General features: G+C 40.0%; 1 protein-coding gene across 1 annotated transcript in view; it reads left to right on the top strand.

Annotated features, from left to right (window-relative positions):
* The window catches only part of VWA3B (von Willebrand factor A domain containing 3B), a 65,471-nt gene that overhangs the window by 5,215 nt on the left and 39,040 nt on the right, over window positions 1-21,216 (top strand). The window contains exons 4-9 of the mRNA XM_064143532.1: window positions 637-731; window positions 2,975-3,225; window positions 5,150-5,309; window positions 9,307-9,476; window positions 11,293-11,417; window positions 18,795-18,911. Of these exons, the coding sequence (XP_063999602.1) occupies window positions 637-731; window positions 2,975-3,225; window positions 5,150-5,309; window positions 9,307-9,476; window positions 11,293-11,417; window positions 18,795-18,911 (918 nt within the window). The remainder of the gene's footprint in view (window positions 1-636; window positions 732-2,974; window positions 3,226-5,149; window positions 5,310-9,306; window positions 9,477-11,292; window positions 11,418-18,794; window positions 18,912-21,216) is intronic.

Genomic DNA, 21,216 nt, shown 5'->3' with positions numbered 1-21,216 from the left:
ACTGCTACACGGGGGAGAAATGAGACAGGAGCCAAACAGGATCACAGCCCAGGCAGTGCCCTCACTGACAAGGTTGCATCCCTGCAGTATCTAAGCACCACAGGCAGAGAAGAATGCTGCTAACAAGTGTCCACAGACAATCCCAGATAGGGTGAAGTCCATCTAGGGAATGCAGCCAGGAGCAGCAGGGGATGAAGCCAGACACATGACTAGAGGTGACACCCCAATATATGTTCTAGAGCCACATTCAGGACATAGAACTGGAGACAAGGCTATAACACAGGGCTGAGAGGTCTATCCAGGGAGTGGTCACCAGTAGAACTTGAGGCAGATAAATCTGAAACACAGTAAGGAAAGACTGGGTGCCTAGGCCTAAGCACCCTGTAAGTGGGAACCCCAGGTGAGGTTAATCAGAGCAATAAAGGCCTGCTGGTGCTATCATGGCCCCATCACAGACATAGCCAGAAAAAAATTGTAAAAAAAAAATATTAGAATTTCTCTCAGGTGTCTTAATGTCAAGAGTTCAGTACAGATGCATGTGCCTCACATATGGATGGTATGCTCATTAATCTGAAAATACCCGTTCCAAGTAATCCTTATAATTAGCAACGTGATCTGTTGTAACCTTTACTGCAGGTTATGTGACCACCCTGGGGAAACTTGTGGCTTCTCGGTATGCAGATGGTCTGTTTCCTCAATACAAGAAAGCACAAGACGGCACCGTGTATAATGTAAGGGTGACTGCCTTCTGGTAACTTGTATGTGCTCTTAGAAGTTATTATCATTAGCAGAATGATGTGGCTAAAATATCTCCCCACGGTGCAAAATGGTAATATTCTTTGTGAGAATTTTGTGTTTAGATTTTTTTTCCATGTTTTGTTTAACTGTTAGTGATAACAGTCAGTGGCAAAGTCTTGTGTGCAACATTGGAGAAAATCTTTCCAGATGAAAGTTTCTAAGCAGCATTTACCCTGTCCTGAAAGAGGGAACACTTAAAAAAGAGTAGGCTCACGTGAGTTAAAAAATAAAATCATAGTCAATAAAACGAATGGGAATGCTGAAATAAGAAGATATAATGCACCAGCATTGCCAATGCAAAGCACTGCTTTGCATAGTGCCAGCGAGTTACAAAAGGCTCAGCCTACTTATAGAGACAGCTCCCTGGATCTCTGCCCAGACTCATGTTCTAAGGAATGTCTTAGCAACAGCTGCTGGCAGCCCCATTGTTAGAGGGGTGGATTCTGATTGAAGAGATACACATGCGAGCAAAGAGGAGAGAGAGTTAATTTATAAAGGATTTTACAAAAACAAATGGCTTGTCATTTTTTTCTGATAACTAGTCACTTCTGATGCACAAGGCTTAAAATGGGAAAAGAATCATTTCAGAGAGCCTTTTCCTCTCATTTTCCCCATTAATTCCATACGAAATATCTACACGGTATCTTTTAATCTTAGGACATGTTGCAAGCAGTAAGAAAGACGTTTCTAGTAGTATTAAGGTAGCAATGTCCCTATACAAGATCTGGTGAGATCTCATTTAAGATACTGTACAATATTGTGTATACTTACCACAGGTGAAGAAGAAGCAGTTCAAACCAGAACAAGTCCTGGAAAGAGCTAGTAGGGTAAATTGTAATAGAGTGTGATCTCGTAAGAAGGCTTTATTGATGTTGGTATGTGTAAATAAGACTGAAGATGACTGAAAAAAGGTAGCATTATTACCCTTGAGTGCCTACAGAAAGGCACATTACAGGAACAAGGAAAAGCTATCGTTTTCCATGCTTGAAGGCAGGCTAGTCAAAGAATGAATGGGTATGAACTGCCGTGAACAAATTTAGGCTGGAGAGTCAGAGATTTTCCAGCCCTGAGGGAAATGGGAATCTAGACTGGCCAACTACAAGTGATAGAGTGGTGCAAGGTTTAAGATGGAGTTTGATCAATGTAGTGCAATAAGCTTCTTTGTATGAGTCTGGCTGTCATAGGAGGAAACAGGATTTTCTAAGTGCTCCTTCTGAGCCCTACATTTCTTTGGCAGACAGCCTGAGACTCTCTATCTGGGAGGCACATTACTGGGCCCTAGCTGACATTAAAGAACAGAGTAAAATTCAAATGAGAGTAAGAAGTGTGCAGACTGACACACAAAGTATTTTCTCCCTGAGAAATGTTCTTTGTACTTCGGCTCAGAAAGGTAGAAGGCAGCTGGTAAATTAGCTTACATGGGTCAGAGATATTGTGGGGATGTCACTACTGGAACCTGCAGTGAATTTTTAAACCCACGGAGCCTTTTGCATGATGAATGTACATACATATATTAATAGAAAATACATTTTTTTCTTATTTTACTGATATAGCATGAGAAGTTTTATTTGTTGATTGCAGCTGTCTGAACTAAATTTGTCCAAGCACCTACCCACAAATAGTTAATCTGTAACGCTGGGCATTGTTAGTGAAGTAATAGTACTAACAGGAAACACTTTACATATTCCTTTCAAATGCTAAAGAAAAGGTGGAGATTGAAGGGCCCTAGAACCAAACGTGCTCCCTTGTATGGCTGTACGAGATTTAAAGACCCAGCCAAAATTCTAGTCTAAGAAGGTACAAAGTTTCTGTGTCCTTATTTGTTCACCCATCTGCTCTGCAGCCCTTTCTACACCCTAACTTGTGTTCAGCTCATTCTAATTGCTCCAGTCTTGAGACAGACAAGTCAGACAACCCACTGGCACTGTCCCACGCTCATATAAAAAGATTATGAAAAGCAATTAGGACAAAATGCAGTGTCTTTTCTTTATAGCTTAGATGCATTTGTCAAGTATTTGCTCTTGAAATAGTGGAAGAAAAATGGGTTGTTTTCAGTGCTACCTTGGCTGGCATATCTGGCACTTGCAAACCAGCTATTGCAGCTGTGCTAAGCTTGGGGCTGCATTTGTATTTGTTTTTTATATTCCATTTCTTTCTCTCCCTTATTTAAATAAAGCTGACAGCCAAAAAAGAACTGATCCTTCATTTTGTGGATTGTCTAATGGGAGCTATTGAACTATATAAGCAGCGAATAGAATGGTTAACCAGTGAGAGCCGACAGATATTTGGAGTGATTCAAGAACAGTGCATCATCATTGTTTTGGATTTTGGCACAGCATCTCCAGCTGAATTTGATGTATGTCAGGATGCAATTTGTATGGTACTTGTGGAACAGGTGACCCAAATTGCCAAATTCAACCTCATTCGGTAAGCTTAAAGAAACATTGAATCATAGAATGGTTTGGGTTAGAAGGGACCTAGTCCAACCCAACTCCCCTCTGGCTAGATCAGGTTGCCCCATCCAACCTGACTTTGAATGTTCCCAGGGATGGGGCGTCTATAACCTCTCTGGGCAACCAGAGTGTTTCACAGACCTCCTTGTAAAAAGATTTATTCCTTCTACCTAGCTTGAATCTACCTTCTTTTAATTTAAAACTATTACCCCTTGTCCTGTCACCACAGGTTCCACTAAAAAATCTGTTTCTGTTTTTCTTGCAACCCCCCCTTTAAGTGTTGAACAGCTGCAATAAAGTTTCCCTGGAGCCATCTCTTCTCCAGACTGAACAAAGAGTCCATGACTCATCATTTCTGGACAATAAAATTGAGTCACATATTTATTTGAATAATACACTTTCTCTAGTGGAAATTGCCCTGATTCATGTCATGGTAGTATCTTTAGATTTTCCACCAAGTTTCATAGAGTTGTGTTCAGTTTGCTACTTCTGTTTAACAGAAGACCATTGTTCTGAAGAACAGATAAAAGACTAACAGAGACCAAATGCGATCCCAAATGCTGATAAATGCCTACTACAGCTGTAACACAGAAAAACAGAAAGACAAGGATCTTTGCAATAGTAGTCATGTTCTAGGCATCTAAGTATTGAAGTAAATCAGTGAGGTCCCATCTGACTGCTTATGCACTCATGTCTTTGGACATTAGAGGTTTCTGCTTTACAGCTAGATGTACACTTCTCCAAGTGCCCTAGGCACAGGCATAGCCATTTCTACCGGTCACAGAAATCAGTAGCAGAGCTAGGAAACAATAGTAGATTTCCATGACAAAAGACAAGTGCTTGTTCCCTAACATGAATAAATTAATCTGGGTTTAGATACAAATAGAAGAATTGAAGCAGCTATTCAAAATGATCTATTTCCGCACAAAGAGAAGGGTTTGAAAGCATAAGCTTTGGTTTGGATAGATGAGTGAAATCCTGACTATGAAACGAGCAGTGTGCAAATGTGGGCATATAATTTTAAAATTGGTTCCACAATGATAATTTGCAACTACACTGTTGTGCTACCCAAGCTCTGTCCCACAGATTTGGTTCTTTATCTAGTTTGTGACACAACTGAAATTTGAAAAGCAAAAGATAGCTTCCATAGCTTTTGAGAAGCACATAAAGCATTTTATTTAAAAATTATATCAATGACAAGCCGGTTTGTTGATTTGTTTGTTGGCCCAGGAGAGAGGACAACATACCATACAAATGATTACTTTAAAATAATATCAGAAAGCATACTTAGCCTTTAGATTTGCAGGAAAATTAAAAATAGTGCTTGATGGAATGCCACAGGTACTAGAACCAGTTTTGTATAGTTTGCTTCTTGTCTTTTTATGTACAACTGCACAGGCATACATGCTTGTATACTTTGTACTCCTGTAATGCCACTACAGCTAAGGCCTTTGATCAATTCAAGTATCAAATATCTTAGCATCACAAGTTTATTTTGATGGGTAGATAAAAATCAGCCCTACTACAAAAAAGCTTGTCATTTAATATGGTCTGACACAAAGGTCGAGTAGCAAGCTGTGGAAACCAGAAACTGGTTTTCATACACACCTGATTGTGGTTTTCTACTAAGAGGAGGTAAGAACTGGGAACTGTTTTTGAAGTACTTTAGCTCTCTTGACCATACTTTGGAAACAGTTGTTGGAGGAAAACAACATTATAAAAATGAGGGTTCTAAGGGTTCTATTTTTCCTTTCCATCATTTAATGGAAGTCTAGATTTAGTATCTGTGGTTTATTGTAATTATAACTAAAGAATAGTTAACAATAGCAGAGCTCCACTCTTTTGCTCTGCCAGCATTATTCTTACTATTTATGATTTATGGTTGATGTAATTTTCAGAGTTGCTCAAGTTCTTATGAAGTGGGAACCAAAATCTACTCCTGTGTCTGAGCATACTGTAAAGTCTGCTGTTATGTGGCTCTGGAAGCTGGACCATATGACAGCTGCCAGCCATACCAGCTCTGCTGAAGCCCTGCTGGAAGCCATGAGCGATGAGGCGGTAAGCTCACACATCTTCTCAGAAAAGCCTCAAGTAAATCCAAGAATATTCAGTGCCAGACTGACTACTGTGTTTTGGCAAATATTAATGATAGCATTAGGAATATTTTTTTTCCCTAAGTGTAGTCTCATATTGTGTTTACTGATGATCTGTTTATATAAATGTGCTGTATTTTGAATGCAGAAACTCATTTATTTTCTAGAGTACACAGAATAAATAACATATTCAGTCATTAAGAGAAAAAGAAAACATCTTCCCTTCCGCTTTCTTTGCCATATATGTTTTTCAGAGCTTCAAGTTTATGCAAAATTTGATAACATTAACATTACTGAAGACAGGGAAACAATTTTTATTTTGTTTTATCCAAACTTCTTATTAGAAATTATATTTAAAATCCAAAATAGTAAGTACAGAGATTTATTGAAGCCTTAACTCCTGGCAGGGTTGTGCAAATCCTTTTTCACCAGCCAGGTTATCGCTAGAGTTTCTTTCAGGAAAAAAAGACAGAGCATGCACAGGTATTGCTGCACTTAAATTCTGTCCATTGCTAAAAGTACCATATTTATTCACTACAACAGAGTCATAAGTCATAAATCATATATGCCACTATTTGAGCTGGTCACTTAAACTTTGTATTATTGAATAGATATTTTATGAAATTTGCTTACAATGTGCATTGTTTCAGTTCCCTAGCATCCAAATGTAATGTAAAATTTGACCTACTCCTTGTGGACTAAAATCAGAATCATTGGTTTTCACCCCTGTGCACAGATCCAATCCTAACTCTTTTGTAAGTATGATTCTGAAGTGTAGTTTGAAGAAGAAAAATTTGACATGAATTTCCTTCTTGTTCCCTATTCATCTGGGTTCTCATCCAGATGAGATAACTTGGAAACTGATATTTAAAAGGAATTGAGCTAGGAACAAATCATGCAACAGTGAATTTTTTTATGACTGTTTTTCTAAATGCCTTCTTTATAAATTTTCTTAACATTTTCAATTTGCAAATGAAAAAGATCTTATTTAGATTTCAGTATTATCTGGCTGAAAAAATGGTTTGTGAGATATCTGTATTTTTTTCTGGGCACTGGTGAGCTAATGGGTAATCTAGAGGAGTTAATTATGGCAGGTGTTCAACATAAAGCAAACTTCAATTACTCCTAAATACAGTCATTATTGTTCATAACTGGCAGTTCACTTGACTGCAAGCTTCACTGCACTGCAGGCTGAGGGAGAATCTCTAGATTCCTTTCTTTGTGACCTGTCCATCTCAAGCTCAAGATCAGTCTGCTGTAACATTGCAATCCTTTGAGCTCAACCTGCTACAGATTCATCCACCGTGTTTAATCTGTGGTTCTGTACAGGTACCTCTCAGTAGTGTGGCTCACCCTTTCAAAATACGTCTCTCCACCAGCATAAAGACTTTTGGTAATTGTTTATGTTCTCCTTCCTATTCTTGTGCAAAGTTGGGGGTTTTTTTTGTTTGTTTTTTTTTTGTGTGTATGTGTGTGTTTGTTTTTTCCCCCTTGCTTGGATGGCTGCATAAATTGTACTTTTAAAAATATAAAGACTAAATTGAAAGGCTTTAACTCTTCCCCACTAATCTGTAGGGAACATATCCTTTGGCTTATGGTATTGCTGGGTTTGTGGTTAAGGAGAGTGGATTGTCTGTGGTTAACAATTTTATTCATTTTCTTATGAGTAGTTCTGCATCAGCTTAGCCCATGAAATGTCAGCATTTTGAAAGCTGCAGAGGAGGCCATACATCCCCTGGAGGAAATGCAAAAATATATAACCATACTGAATATCAAGTTTATGAATTATTGGCAGTCTTAGGAGAGGGGAGGAAAAATGTGAATCTGAAGATACACAGGAAAAAGTGATTGTGCAATATGCATGCATTCATCCAGGTGGGGAGCTTCTTCAACAAAAGGAACTGGAACAAGGTGTTCAGGAACTGGGTCACAGCTAGAGAACTCTGCATGCTCAGATAGCTTTTTAGCTGGATGAAACAGAGGGGGAACCTTGTAAACTATAGCACAGATAGGTGCAAGAGTTCTTTAATTTTCTGTGAACCTTTTTCTAAAGCTAATAAGTATTTTGTTAATCTTTCACTTTAATGAAAAACATCAATTCTTCTATTTAATCGTCATATTTGTCTGGCATTAGCAGTGATGCCAGGACATTTGGCTAACTACAGAACTTCTTGCTCCCGAGCAAGTGTGGTCTGTGCCTATGGACCCTGCCTCCCAAATGGAGTATCCCACCCCCTCTACAAATTCAAGGGAAGCTTGAGGTGGCAGGATGCTGTTTTGTTAATTTGCCTGCTCTAGCCACAGGCTAGGTTCTGCCTGGGAGAGATCTTCCAGTGCTGAGGATTAACCCTAGCAAAATACAGGGAGAGACAGAGAGACTGAAATCGTATGTGTTGATCAACATACATATGATGTAGGACCATATAGGAGTCCTATAACCTGGAAGCTTCTGCATGAAATTATATTGATGCAGAAATGTTTCCTCAGAGCCATCCCACAGTCAGATAGTTATAATGCATATCCCAGGATTTCTAGTATTGTATTTTTTCAGTTAATCAACTATATATCATATACTTACCAGTTGGTGTGTACCATGCCATAGGACTGATACGCTGTATTTATTGTCTTGAATATCAGCACAGAATAGCTGTAATTACATTTGTTTTTACTGATGATGCAAATTGAAGCAGCATGATTACCGTGAGGATTGTTAGTATAGATAAGTGCAGGCAGTATCTCTCATAATGTATTACTCAGGCAATAACTAAACACTATTTCCTCAGCTTCTCTCTCTTCTTGCAATAACGTTTTCAGAATATAAGTAAGTGTATGTGGTCATAATAAACCTGCCAAGCTCCCTCTGCCTTGGGAAGTGTAGAAAATAGGTAACTAAGCCCCACACAGCGACTTGCTCACTCCCTCGCATCAGGATGGGAGAGAGAATCCAAAGAGTAAAAGTGATAAAACATGTAGGTTGAGAAAGAAAGTTTAATGGTTAAAGCAAAAGCTGCATGCAAAAGCAAAGCAAACCAAGGAATTATTTTGCTGCTTCACACAGGCAGGCCGGTGTTTGATCATCTCTGGGAGAGCTGACCTGTATTAAACTGGCAGTTAGTTGGGAAGGCAAATGATGCTACTCCAAACATACTCCCCTTCCTTCTTCATCCCTGAGCTTTATGTTGTGGAATACCCCTTTGCTTGGTTGGAGTCAGCTGTCACAGCCATGTATCCTCCCACCTTTTTGTGCATCTCTCTTGACTTGCTGGTGGAGCATAGTTAGTAGAAGAGGTTTTGACTCTGTGTAGGCACTGCTTAGGAGTAACTAAAACATGCCTGTGTTATCAACACTCTTTCCAGCACAAATTCAAAACACAGACCCATACCAGCTATTATGGGGAAAATTAACTCTACCCCTGCCAAAACCAGCACATGTGTGTAAATACCCACAGTAGCATTCAAAGAAAATGCATCTTTCCTACTCTCAAAATACATGCTGCCAGTAGAAGCATGCCAATAGAGGCATTCAAAGAACAATGCATCTTTCCTACCCATAAAATACATGCTGCCAGTAGAAGTATACTATTGATTTTCAGCCCTGGCAAGGCACAAACGTAATATCTCTCTTCATAAAATTGACATGTGGGCACAAAGCCTTGTCCTGACCAATAACAGAATTTTCCTTCCATCTCTTTTTGTTTTCAGTTGACTTATGTGGCAGTGGGCTTTCATTGGGCAGGATCAGATGCAGGGACTGTGGGCCAGGTTTTCTTCTCCAGGGAATTTTTTGTGGAGTTCATTTGAATTGCTAATGTAAATAGGAGGGAGAACCAAAGATTTTAAAATGTTAAGTAATGCATTGGTTCTATCAAACTTTCTTGCCAATGCTCAGCCCAGGGCAGTGCCAGGCATCTATGTAAAACAACACCGTCCAATTCCTTTCTTTTTGTTCTGTTTAATGACAGGTTGAAGCTGTTTATTACTTTGCTGTGGGCGATGTTCCCGTGGACACAAAGCAGCTACTCCTTGAAAAGGTTTCTGATGCCCCCTGTCCAATCAATGCTGTATCTTTCAATGCTAGGGAAGATGAAACTATTCTTTTTCTGAAAGAGCTGAGCCGTTTGGCCTGTGGCAGGTATGACAAAGATACAGGACAGTAATGCTTTCAATACGTGTAAAGTGCTTTGATGCTAGGGAAAGTAATGGAAGATATCTGAACATAATCCCTGTTTTTACTTTTGAGGAAGATGAGACAAAGCAGTTCAGTAAGTGATCTGGAGAAACTGGGGAAAAAATCTAGGTGATATGACTAAAATGCAAGACACACTTGAGCAGGCCACCTCCATGTGGATGCTCACTGGCTTGCAGAAAGGCCATTTGTTTTTCATATACTATGTTGTTTGTCATTGCTTCTCTTCTGAAGTTTGAAAAATTGCTCAGGAGAAACAAGCATTTATTGTACTGCTTGCTACTCTAGTAATATCCACAGGCACCAGCAAAAGCTCTAGAATTTTCTTGGATCAAGTGCCATACAGACATGTACTGAAAAGGTAATGCCTTCCCTAAATAGGAAGTTCCTGGAACAACACAAAATTGATGGGACATTATCCATCAGGTGTCCATCGTGTGGAGATGCAGTTCTGTACTGTGCTCTCTAGCATCTATTTGGTATGGTTGGTGGAAATAGATATATTCCCTGCTTTACCCTGGGAATCAGTCATTTGGTGAATCCCTTCAGTAGAAAGGGATAATAAAACTTTAATCTTCATTCTAGTATTTAAATAATAAAAACAAACAAACACAACCCCCCACAATACCAGACTCATGCTGAACGGCAGGAGGGCAGTAGGAGTTGGTAGGTGTTTGCTTAACAAAAGTCATCATACAGTTACAGAGCTATGAAATAGCTGATTGCTCTTTCAGTTTCACTGTTTGTCCAAGAGTAGTAAGACTTCCAACAGTAGAAATCTCCCAAATGACAGCAGGGCAATTGGTAAGGTGGCTAGCTGCTTAGCACTTTTACAGCCATCTGTGTTTAGAAGTAGCTTTTAAGAGACAGAGTGTCTGCCAAAAACAAAACTGTGAGAAAGTGTTATGTCTGCTTTGGTCTACTGTGTGTCCAAAAGGATTGTTGTCATTTAGAACCATGATACCTCCATGACACCAGGTACACTGCCAGTCTTTTAAAAAAGGAAAGTTAGTATTTCTTGTATGGTAGAGAAAGGGGCAAGAAGAGGTTGTGGCAAGATGCCGAGAGACATTGTTTTGCTTGATACAATTCCCACTATCTTCTCTTTTGCATAAGACTTGCTTTGGTGCAGAAACTTATTGGGCCAATTAATATCTTGTTGGTGGGTATTTGTCCAACAACTACCTATAAGTTTAAGTCAACTTTCCCATGGGAATGGCCAAATTCATGGGCTTTTCATGACTTGAGCCTGCTTAAAGTGTAGTTCTCATTTAGAAATACATTTTTTTCCTTGCTCTGAGAGCCTTTCTGTTTTGACAAGGAGGGTAAATGAAGTCTGCTTGATTTCCTGATTTGTATGTCAATAATGGAATAAATGTTCCTGTTGAGCTTTCAACTGTGAGTATAATCTGATAAAAAGCTGTTAGTATTACCTCAGACATCTCAAATGACATGCTTGCTCAGCATGCTAGAAACATGAATTAAAAATAGATTTCCAGGAGATTGGGAATGAAGGTGCCTCAGAGTAAAGGACACCGAAATGAAAGGATGTTCTTAATGGTAAGAATTCATAATGCACACAAATATAAATAAAAAGCTTGATAATATTCATAGAGTTGTTGTAGTTGACAATTTTGATATCTCAAATAGATAATAAAATAATTTCTGAAGTTGCACACCACTAAGATTTTGCATCTTCTTAAAATTAGGGAACTTAGCTTATGTAGCTTATGTACTGGTGAGAACTCATTTTGTGTTTCAGATTCCATGCTTTTGCTGAGAAGAATAACTGCAGAGATGCTAGTGGACCTGCACTAAAATGTGAAGAGGATGGAAAAGATGTAATCACCCTGAATTCCAGAGCAATGAATGACCAAATGCCACTAGGTAGACAATATAAAAAACAAGATGGTACTGATTTTCTCAGTGATGTTTTGGAATAGAAATGTAATACAGGAACTGTCTAAGTGTAAAATTTAAAAAAAAGCCTCCTGTAGGCATGGGTGGGGTGAGGACAGGACTGGTCAAATGTAAATTCTGTGGTTGGCAAGAGGAGGAAAAGAAAAAGAGAGAAGTGAAGAGAGTAGAGGATGTGCATGTGAGAATGAAAGAGAAGTGAAAAAAGGAGAAGAACAGTTATTTAGGGAGATGAAGAATGGTACTTGGTGTGCTTATGCCAGTGATCTTGTGGAAATGTACAGTGAAATACCAGAAAGGATGAGGTACAAGCCAAATTCATAGATAATGTATGGAGATTAAATCCACATGAGGGTGACTTAGTTCTCTCAAGAGAAAGATTTTTTTCATGGACAGGCTGCAAGCATAATAGAAATGAAGATGCAAAGAGAGGATAAAAATTACTAACTTCCCCTTCCACTAGAGTAAATGAATAGCAGAAACAGTTTTACAGGAGAGGTGGAGTTGCCCTAAAGCTCTCAGTGTGTTTCTTATTAGTCACAGTGCTACTTCCTCAGGGTAAGTCAACCTTACCATTCAGTGGGATGGGATTGTGGTTCAACACAGGTTAGGAGGAGACCAGCTTGTGGTGTGAAGTGAGGTTGTGTATGTCAAATCTGGTATCTTTATCAACAAGACATTACATGAAAAAAAAAATTTCCTCTAAATATCAGGAGGAGTAATGCCTCTTTATTCTAATGGCCCACATAACCATTATGCTAGGTGGCATTAGTATTAGCCCAAAGGCAGAATGGTGTTAGCTTCTTCTTACTGCTAGGGACTATATGGCATAAAGTGGATTTAGTGAGTCATCAAAGATAATTTGTCAGTCTAGGATTAACTGACCCACATTTCCTGTGTTGTAGTCTGGTTCCTTGTGTACTCACCTATCCTTAACTAGGACTGTGATTATAGCAGTACAAGAGAACCTCAGTGAGGACCCAGAAATAAGAGAGGTATCACATGATATTTGGCTTTGTGAAGGAACAGTCAAGCCTCACCCATGCAAGGTTTAGAAACCAACAGCAGAGTATGTTTCAGAAACCATCTCTCATTTTGTGCTGATTCAGAACAATGTATGATTGCCTTCAGTCTGCTATGAGTGCCTCCTTGCCGGACACCATTTGGAGGTGTGCATGGTGGGAACTGGTTTCCTCTTGCCCTCGGGGCAGTCAGCCTGTTTCAATAGATGGGCCTAGAGCTCCTGTATGACTGAAATTACTTCCTCATCACTGTTTCTAAAGCTGAAAGCTGAATAGCTTTAGTCACTCAAAAGGGCAGTAATCCCCTTGAAGTGTATTGTCTGTTGTGTCTTATTGCTATTATGCAATAGAATTTACACATTAAAAAGGAACACAATTAGCTTTCTGCATTTACTGGGTATTGTAAGCACAGTTATTACATCACTGGTAGCCAATCAGAGTGTTTCAGTCCTATGCAGAATCTAAAGTTCTTTCAGAAAAGAAAACACATTGGGGACATTATTCTTATCCCTATCTGATGTGTCTTTTTCAACGATTCCTTTAAGAGTGTAGAAGGCAATAAAAATAAAAGTGTGAGTTACTCACCACTGCACTCTGAAACTGGTTCTTGGATGTGTGGCATAGACTGTACAAGGAAATAAATAGGAAAGTAACCAGAGATTGAATCTTTCAAATGAGATGTTTCTTGAAAGTATGGAGAGGCACAGAAATATTTTGGTAGTGTTTGGTTTTGCCCCACAAACACAACAGCTGGGAACTGAAACTCATGTTTTATAGACTTGAAAAGCTGTTTTAAGGACATCTGATAGTTTTTTGGGTATCCACTGAATAACAGTATTTTGCAAAGTTATACTCATGTTCACTTTTTCCTCTGCTTAACCAAAACAAGTCGGAAGTGAATTATTTAAATCTTAAGAACTCTGCTCTCCCTTGCTTTGCATCTTGAGCTGTCTTTTAGAAAGCAGTCATGAGAAACTGTCACATTTGAATTTTTTTTACACTAATTTTGAGTGGGTGCTCAAGATCAAACCGGGTGTAAACTAGCAAAGAATTAACGTCCTTATGTTGGCAGATTCAGATTTACTTAAGGCAGAGAAATTACTTTACATAAAGCCTAATTTCACCAGTGTGGTGGTACCTCCAGCACTGATTTTCCCATTATCATTTCTGCCTACATTCTTCATCTGCAAAAAGCTGTAGAATTAAGCAATCTTCTTATGTGGTTAAAATTGTAAGTGGAAGGAAGGTGAACTTTAAGTTGGAACTTGAAGACATAGAGGGCAAGAGATGGAAGTTATGGAGAAGAAGTTTCTTGCTGGAAAGGGACACAGTGGTAGCATCTGCTTGGAGTTACAATGAGATCAGTGCTAAGTAAGGCTTGAAGAGCAATGGCAATGTGAACTAGATCCTGAAATGGTCCTCAGTGGCTGAAATAGAAACAACAGTAAATCTCTGTACAGAGCTGGTATTGGTTTTTAAAAAAAAAAGGTGAATGGTCTCAAACCAGAATTTGACTGATGTGACAAAAAGAGAGATATGTCTGACCTCCTAAGGAACAATATAAGGCTGTATTCTTTGGTGTGCTTGATTTTCCAAATTTACTTGATGCTGAGAGGGAAAATCTCAGGTTGCTCTGTCTAAAATGGAAAATATAAGACCACTAGACTCCTGCATGACATTGACTTGGGAGAAACCAAGCCCTCCTTTTGGGGAGCCAGGCTAGTGACTTAGGGGTAGCTACTTTGTCTACAAGTTGTAGCCAAGATCATTGCCTCTGCTTCTTCCCTGCGTGTGCTTTGTCTAGTCACAGCAGCCTAACCTTGGCCTGGCAAATCTCTTTGCTAATGTGTGGAGAGTGATGCAGATAGTTGCTCTGTGATGCCACGTGGGATACAAAGTTCATTTACATTGTCCATTTGCCCAATGGGAAAAGGGCAGGATCAGGCTGAGGTGAGTTTCAGTGCTTGACCTGGCAGGTACGAAGGTAAAGCTGCTGCTTCCCTCCCCTGTTTCTTTGTTCCTTCATTCACCTCCCCCCTTTAGGTGAGGATTTTAAAATACAACGCTTGAGGAACTACTGCTATGTTCTGCTGCCACATAGAGGCCGAGGAAGAGACCAGCAGTGAAAAAATGAAACTGCCCATCTTGTCTTGCAGGCAAATTAATTTAAAAATAGATTTTATTCGATTATATTTTGATTTGCTTGCTTCCACGTTCTAAGTGAGATAAACGTGTCCAGAGAAGGGCAACGAAACTGCTGAGGGGGCTGGAGCACAAACCCTATGAGGAGAGGCTGAGGGAGCTGGGGTTGTTTAGCCTGGGGAGGAGGAGGCTCAGGGGTGAGACCTCATTGCTGTCTACAACTACCTGAAGGGACATTGTGGCCAGGTGGGGGGTTGTCTCCTCTCCCAGGCAATCAGCAATAGAACAAGGGGACACAGTCTCAAGTTGTGCTGGGGGAAGCATAGGCTGGATGTTAGGAGAGGAAATTATTCACAGAGAGAATCATTTGCCGTTGGAATGGGCTGTCCAGGGAGGTGGTGGAGTCACCGTCCCTGGGGGTGGTGAAGAAAAGCCTGGCTGAGGCACTTAGTGCCATGGTCTAGTTGATTGGATAGGGCTGGGTGCTAGGTTGGACTAGATGATCTTGGACGTCTCTTCCAATCTGGTTGATTCTATGATTCTGTGACAAGCCCTGTGAGGAGAGGCTGAGGGAACTGGGGTTGGTTAGCCTGGGGAAGAAGAGGCTCAGGGATGAGACTTCATTGCTGTCTACAACTACCTGAAGGGAGGCTGTAGCTAGGTGGGGGTTGGTCTCTTCTCTCAGGCCGCCAGCAACAGAACAAGGGGACACAGTCTCAAGTTCTACCAGGGGAGGCATAGGCTTGATATTAGGAGGAAATTCTTCACAGAGTGTTATTTGCCATGGAATGGGCTGCCCAGGGAGGTGGTGGAGTCTCTGTCCCTGGAGGCATTCAAGAAAAGCCTGGATGAGGCACTTAGTGCCATGGTCTAGTTGACTGGATAGGGCTGGGGGATAAGTTGGACTGGGTGATCTTGGAGGTCTCTTCCAACCTGGCTGAATCTACGATTCTCTGATCAGAGAAATAACAAATCTTTTCCATGAGTTTCTTTTGGATCAATACTTGTTTGGTCTTTCAAAGACATCATTGATTTTCCAGGATTTTTCTCCTTGGTCGTGTTTTTTTTTCCTTTTGTATGGGCTTTTTTCTCCCCCTCAGCAGGTTTTTAATCTTATGAAATCAAATGGGTTCCAGTAACTTGTTAAACTGGATGAGTTTGTCTGCTGGGAGGTAGGTGTGGAAAAGCTGCTGCTTTTAAGATTGCCTGACAGTGTTAAATAGCTGGGAAATGGAAATTAGAGTGGTTATAAGTTTCCGTGTCCATGTGCAAGTGTGTTTGTGTTTTCGCTTAGGCCTACCAGCTTGCTTCTCAGTTTGGCAGCGTCAGCATAATGCCTCTGCCCCTCACGCCCTTCCACTCCCTGTTTTTCAGGGCCCCTCTCCTCCATAGCAGAAATCCCACTTAACTGAGGGCAGGCCGGCCAGGTCCGGAGCGTTACTCAGTGTGAAGTGCTGTGCAAGGGAGGCGGTGGCAGCGGCAAGAGCCGAAAAAAACTGCCTGTGCTGGGAGAGGGCCGGGGGCAGGCAGCGGCGCCCTGAGTCTGGCTCCCTCCGGCGTGTCAGCTGAGTACACTCTTGCCGTTGCCCTGTGGCAGTTTTCTAACCGAAACCCGGAGGGCCCCAGGAGTGTGACCGTTAAACCACCAGCCAGGGCTGCTGCTGAGCGGTGCTGCAAGGTGAGGGGTGTGGGGAGCCATTCCCTCTGGAGTTAAAGCAGGTGTTTTTATGAAGCCCTCCCTGGGATGCAGGCAGCTAGAGGTGTGCAAAAGCCAGTGGCCCTGGAGCGGTTAGGCGCTGCACACTCCAGAAGGCTGACTTTCATCGGCTGCTCAGTTGGTGGCTTGCCAGAGTGGCACAGCTGAGGTGCAAACACCAAGAATTTAAATCAAAGAGAGGTTCGTGCTTTTTGGTCATTTTATGCTGATGTGTTCTGAGAGACAGGCTGCAGGCTGAGAAGCATTCCTGGAAGACACTATGCATTGTGCAAGTATGTATGGTTGGAGCTGGGAGGCTCACTTTTGGAAAGGACAGCTTTTTCTTCACACTCCTCCGTAGCTGGAGGGGAAAAGAGGCTGAGGTGGAGGTAAGCCTCCCATGTAGAGAGAGAAAGTTGCAATGGTTATCACTACTTGCAACCTGGTCTCCTAGTTGAACCTGAGAAAAAGCTTTGTTTTGTAAGTCATTTGACTTCCACAACGTGCAGTTGTGGATGACTGCATTTGTCTTGAATGTCATCATCAAACACACTTGTTGGAAAGTGTTTTACTTTGCTGTGCTGCAGCATAAAGAGGTAAAAAATAGCATACATATGTTTTACTGGGAACAGTAATAATAATAATACTGTAAATTTGATGAGTCCATAACATTAGTTTAAGGGGAAATGAAGCAAAAGAATATAATCATTATTGTTTTAAAGATATTTGAAAAATACACACTTTTTTCCCCAACATTTTTAAACATAACATTGAAAGCATTCATAAAATTAAATCCAGATCCCACTATTTGATAGCATATGGAGGATATCCAGATTCAGCTGGAGACAGCTCCACTGGAATTGTATGCTTGATAGTTTTAAACTTAGAAATTTTTGCATGTGTGGTATGAATGCATGTTTCATGGTTTTGACTATGACAAGTGTATACATAAATATATATATTATATATATATTATATATATACATATATATTCAATAGCTGACAACTCATCAGAAAATCTTGAGCTCCATACTTGCTGCAATTTTGCCACTGCTCAGACGTCATATGTTTCACATTTTTGGTAAGAATTTGGTCATAAAAGAAAAGTTGACTTTTTTTTTAAGTACTTGAACAAAATACTTTTCTTAGAATGCAGTGGCAATGGATTTATGTTTATTTCTCTCTCCCTTATGTGTTGTGCAAGGGTTGGTTTTACTAAAGTATTTTGTAGTTTAGGAAATGTTCATCTTTGTCCTAATGGCTGAAAGAGATGTTTTTGAAATGCAGGAAGGTCCCAGGAGATGGCAGTGTACAATAATACATTTCAAAATATTTATTGGAAACCTAAACCATTTCATAATTAAAATTGAACTATTATTTTGTAAAACATTCATATTATTATTTCAGGGAAGTTTATCAAAGAACAAAATGATCAGGTTGGAGAGAAATTTGCATGTATCTTTTATACAGTAACCCACCACTGTACAGTAACTGAAACACTAGATGATAAGATTTAATTTGATTCAGCATCTTTATAGGCAGATCAGTAGTAGGTTGTGCTCTGCAATAAGTTCTAGTCTGCTTTTGTGGTAAGTATGAGAAAGTGATTGGATACTGGAATGGGCTGCCCAGGGAGGTGGTGGAGTTGCCGTCCCTGGAGCTGTTCAAGGCAAGATTGGACGTGGCACTTGGTGCCATGGTCTAGCCTTGAGAATTGTGGTAAAGGGTTGGACTTGATGATCTATGAGGTCTCTTCCAACCTTGATGATACTGTGATAACTCATGATTCAGATTCTTCTGTATTTTTACTGTGAAACTACATCACGATTTTTATATATTGTCCTGTACTGCAGTAATCTTATTTAGCAGATTTTAAAATAGTGTTCATATTGCTTAAGTATACATGATTCTCAGTTTTAATAACTGTACTCTACTAAATAAATATTTTTTTAAATTAAGATAAACATGTCCATCAAGATTAAGAAAATCTTGTATCAACTCCAGCTTTTGATTTTCCTTTTTTTTTTTTTTTAATATAGACATAGTAAAAAAAAAAAATTAAATGCATTTATTTATTTAAGCATTTATGTATGATGGTTGAGAATTATTTGGATGAAAAAAAAAGTTTTGAAGTTGGGGCTAATATTTGGAGCCAGCTTTCTCAATGACATCTAGGGGACAACATATGGATTTCTTTGTGGAATCTCATTATTATTATCTGAGAGTGTTAAAAAGGATTTGTTTCCACTGTGGGAACAATCTATGACCATTTCTGGAGGCAAGGTGCTTTCACCAGGCTAAGCACTTCTCATGTTGTGGTGCCAGTTTTTAGCCCCTTTTTGAAATCTGTCAAAGAACAGCATTTGCCACTGCAATGATGCCTCAAGAAAACAAGCTTACTTAGCAACATTTCTGTGGTAATTGAGGAATTATGAAAAGCAGAAATTGTCTCAAAAGGTCAGTTTCTATTTATGATTTCTTTTGCAGTAGCTGGTGTCCATCAAGATGTCTTTTTGATCTGGAAGGAGATGGAGGAAGCCAAGAGTACACTGATACAAGTTCAGAAAGTTTTATCAGAAACTGACCACCCTGTTTCTCAAAATGGTATAATTTTTGTTTCAAGATAATTACCATTATATTAATGACTGTCTTAATGAATATAATTACTTTTATACTCAATATTTATTTATAAGCAGTTGTGATTAAATGCCAATTTAGAGATTATTTTTTCTGAAATGTCTATATGCATAAGGTGCAAAAATGTCTATATGCATAAGGTGTGTAAGTAACTTATGCTTAGCACCTGAACTTAGAGCTACCTAAAACTTTTAACAGCTTAGGCTAAAACACACCAGTTTTAGTTCACCATTGACTAGGTATAGAAATTACCTGGATTTCAAGATAGCAAAGGTAATTTTTTGTGATCTTGTTACATGTTCAGCCACTCTAATCTGCTGTTGAGTATTTGATACCATGCCAGCTTGAAAAGGAAAGTGCTGGCCCAAACATCACATAATGGGGCTTGAAGTTCATAGGCTGGATGTTAGGAGGAAGTTCTTCACAGAGAGAGTGATTTCCCATTGGAATGGGCTGCCCGGGGAGGTGGTGGAGGCACCGTCACTTGAAGTCTTCAAGAAGAGACTGGATGAGGCACTTAGTGCCATGGTCTAGTTGACTGGATAGGGCTGGGTGATAGGTTGGACTGGATGATCTTGGAGGTCTCTTCCAACCTGGTTGATTCTATGATTGTAACATGAGAAGCTACCTGTTTCTAGATGCTGCTTCTGGTTTCCATTTTTGGGCTTCTGGTCTTTTCCATTGGGCTGTGTGGTCTTAGGGAGTGTAAGGGGGTTGTTTTATGGCTGGCTTATGCCGCTGCTACTGCTTTTCTGCTAATGTAATTATGCATTGTATTATTTTCATTAAATTCTCTTTATTTCAAACCAGGACTTTCTTGTGTTACTTTCCCTCCTGATCTGTATGTGGGGAGCTTTCATACAAGAGTGGATTGTCTTAAACTGACAGAGGTCTGCCCTTCTGCCTGTGCCAGTAAATCTTTATTTTATTCTACACAGTGCTGGGGGATTACCTCATTTCTCTCCCACCACAGCCTTCTTGGGATAGCCTGCACCTGGTAGGTAGTACATTCTCCTTAAAGGGACGAAGTGAGAGTTTGAATTCTCTTAGTTGAAAATAGAGGACCAAAACTATATGAGTTCTCTGACAACTTTTGTTTTGAGAAACATGCAGAAAAAAATCCACGTGTGTTTCTTAAACTAATAGTTCCCATGATTATGTCTGGCCTAGAATATAATCCATTTACTTTTTAATGCATACTGATTGGATTGAGCCCTACTGGAGTCAGAAGCATAGTTGATTTCTCAGTCTCTGTAAGGCTTAAATGGGATGGTGCAAAGTTACTCAGGTCTGATAAGATGGCGGTGCTCTGGGGGGCATACTTTGGAACAGACTAATAACACTGACAAGACTTAAATACTGAAAACTTAAGAATCTGTAGAGTCTGTGCAGTTTCAGTGCTGGGCTGCAATTAAGGAGGTGGATTTTCAGGATGGTAACTGTAATTATCACTACCTGTATTCTGCATTAGTCTCTCGTTTAAAAATGCTGAAGTGGTCTCCAGTGATATTTATTGCATAAGTAGATACAACATTCAGGTTAGATTAGCACAAGTCATTAGTGATTTTGTGTTGCTTCAGTACTGTTTTTTTGTGGTGGAACTGCTTTTGTTTTGGCTAGATGGAGGCTGGGGCCAAATGCCCTTTTCTGGATCACCTGCTGTAGAATGCTTTGTACAGTCAATTGGTCAGTCATTTGAATACTCAGAGGGGTATTCAGATGTAGGACTAGGGTGGTGATTGTCAGGATTTGAAGCGTGGAAGTTTCTTTGCCTGCACTGGTTTTGAACATCTATCAATAACATTAATCTGCAAGGCTGAAGCTCGAGTTTTTTTCTTCTATGAAGGCATAATACAGCTCCTTATACTGAGAATAGTGTCTTCTGAATTAGCAGGACTTTCTTTATGAAGTTAAACAGATACACTTCATAAATTAATTAAATTAATTAGTGTGCTAGTTTGAAGCAGGCTAGAATGTTTTGGTGAGAAGAACTAGATTACAGGCTGTGGAAAGAAAACAATGGTGATGTCTACTTCACTCACAGGCTTGCTGAGATGTATAGGAACAAGAAATAAAACCATTAGATAATACACTCGGCACCACTCTCACTTGGGCTTCTGGCTGAGCTGCATCTCTCTAACCTCACCCTCCATTTTGGGCTAACCCACTTTGCTTCTTAACCTCTGGCCAAACCTCTGTTCTTCCTTGGGACTGGGGTAAGGTTGAGAGGGGTAGGGGGAAGGTGAAGGGGTGGTTGAGAGCCCCTCCTGGG

Source organism: Pogoniulus pusillus, chromosome 5 (assembly GCF_015220805.1).
Source record: "Pogoniulus pusillus isolate bPogPus1 chromosome 5, bPogPus1.pri, whole genome shotgun sequence".
NCBI lineage: Eukaryota > Metazoa > Chordata > Aves > Piciformes > Lybiidae > Pogoniulus > Pogoniulus pusillus.
This window is presented reverse-complemented; position numbering and strand designations above follow the sequence as displayed.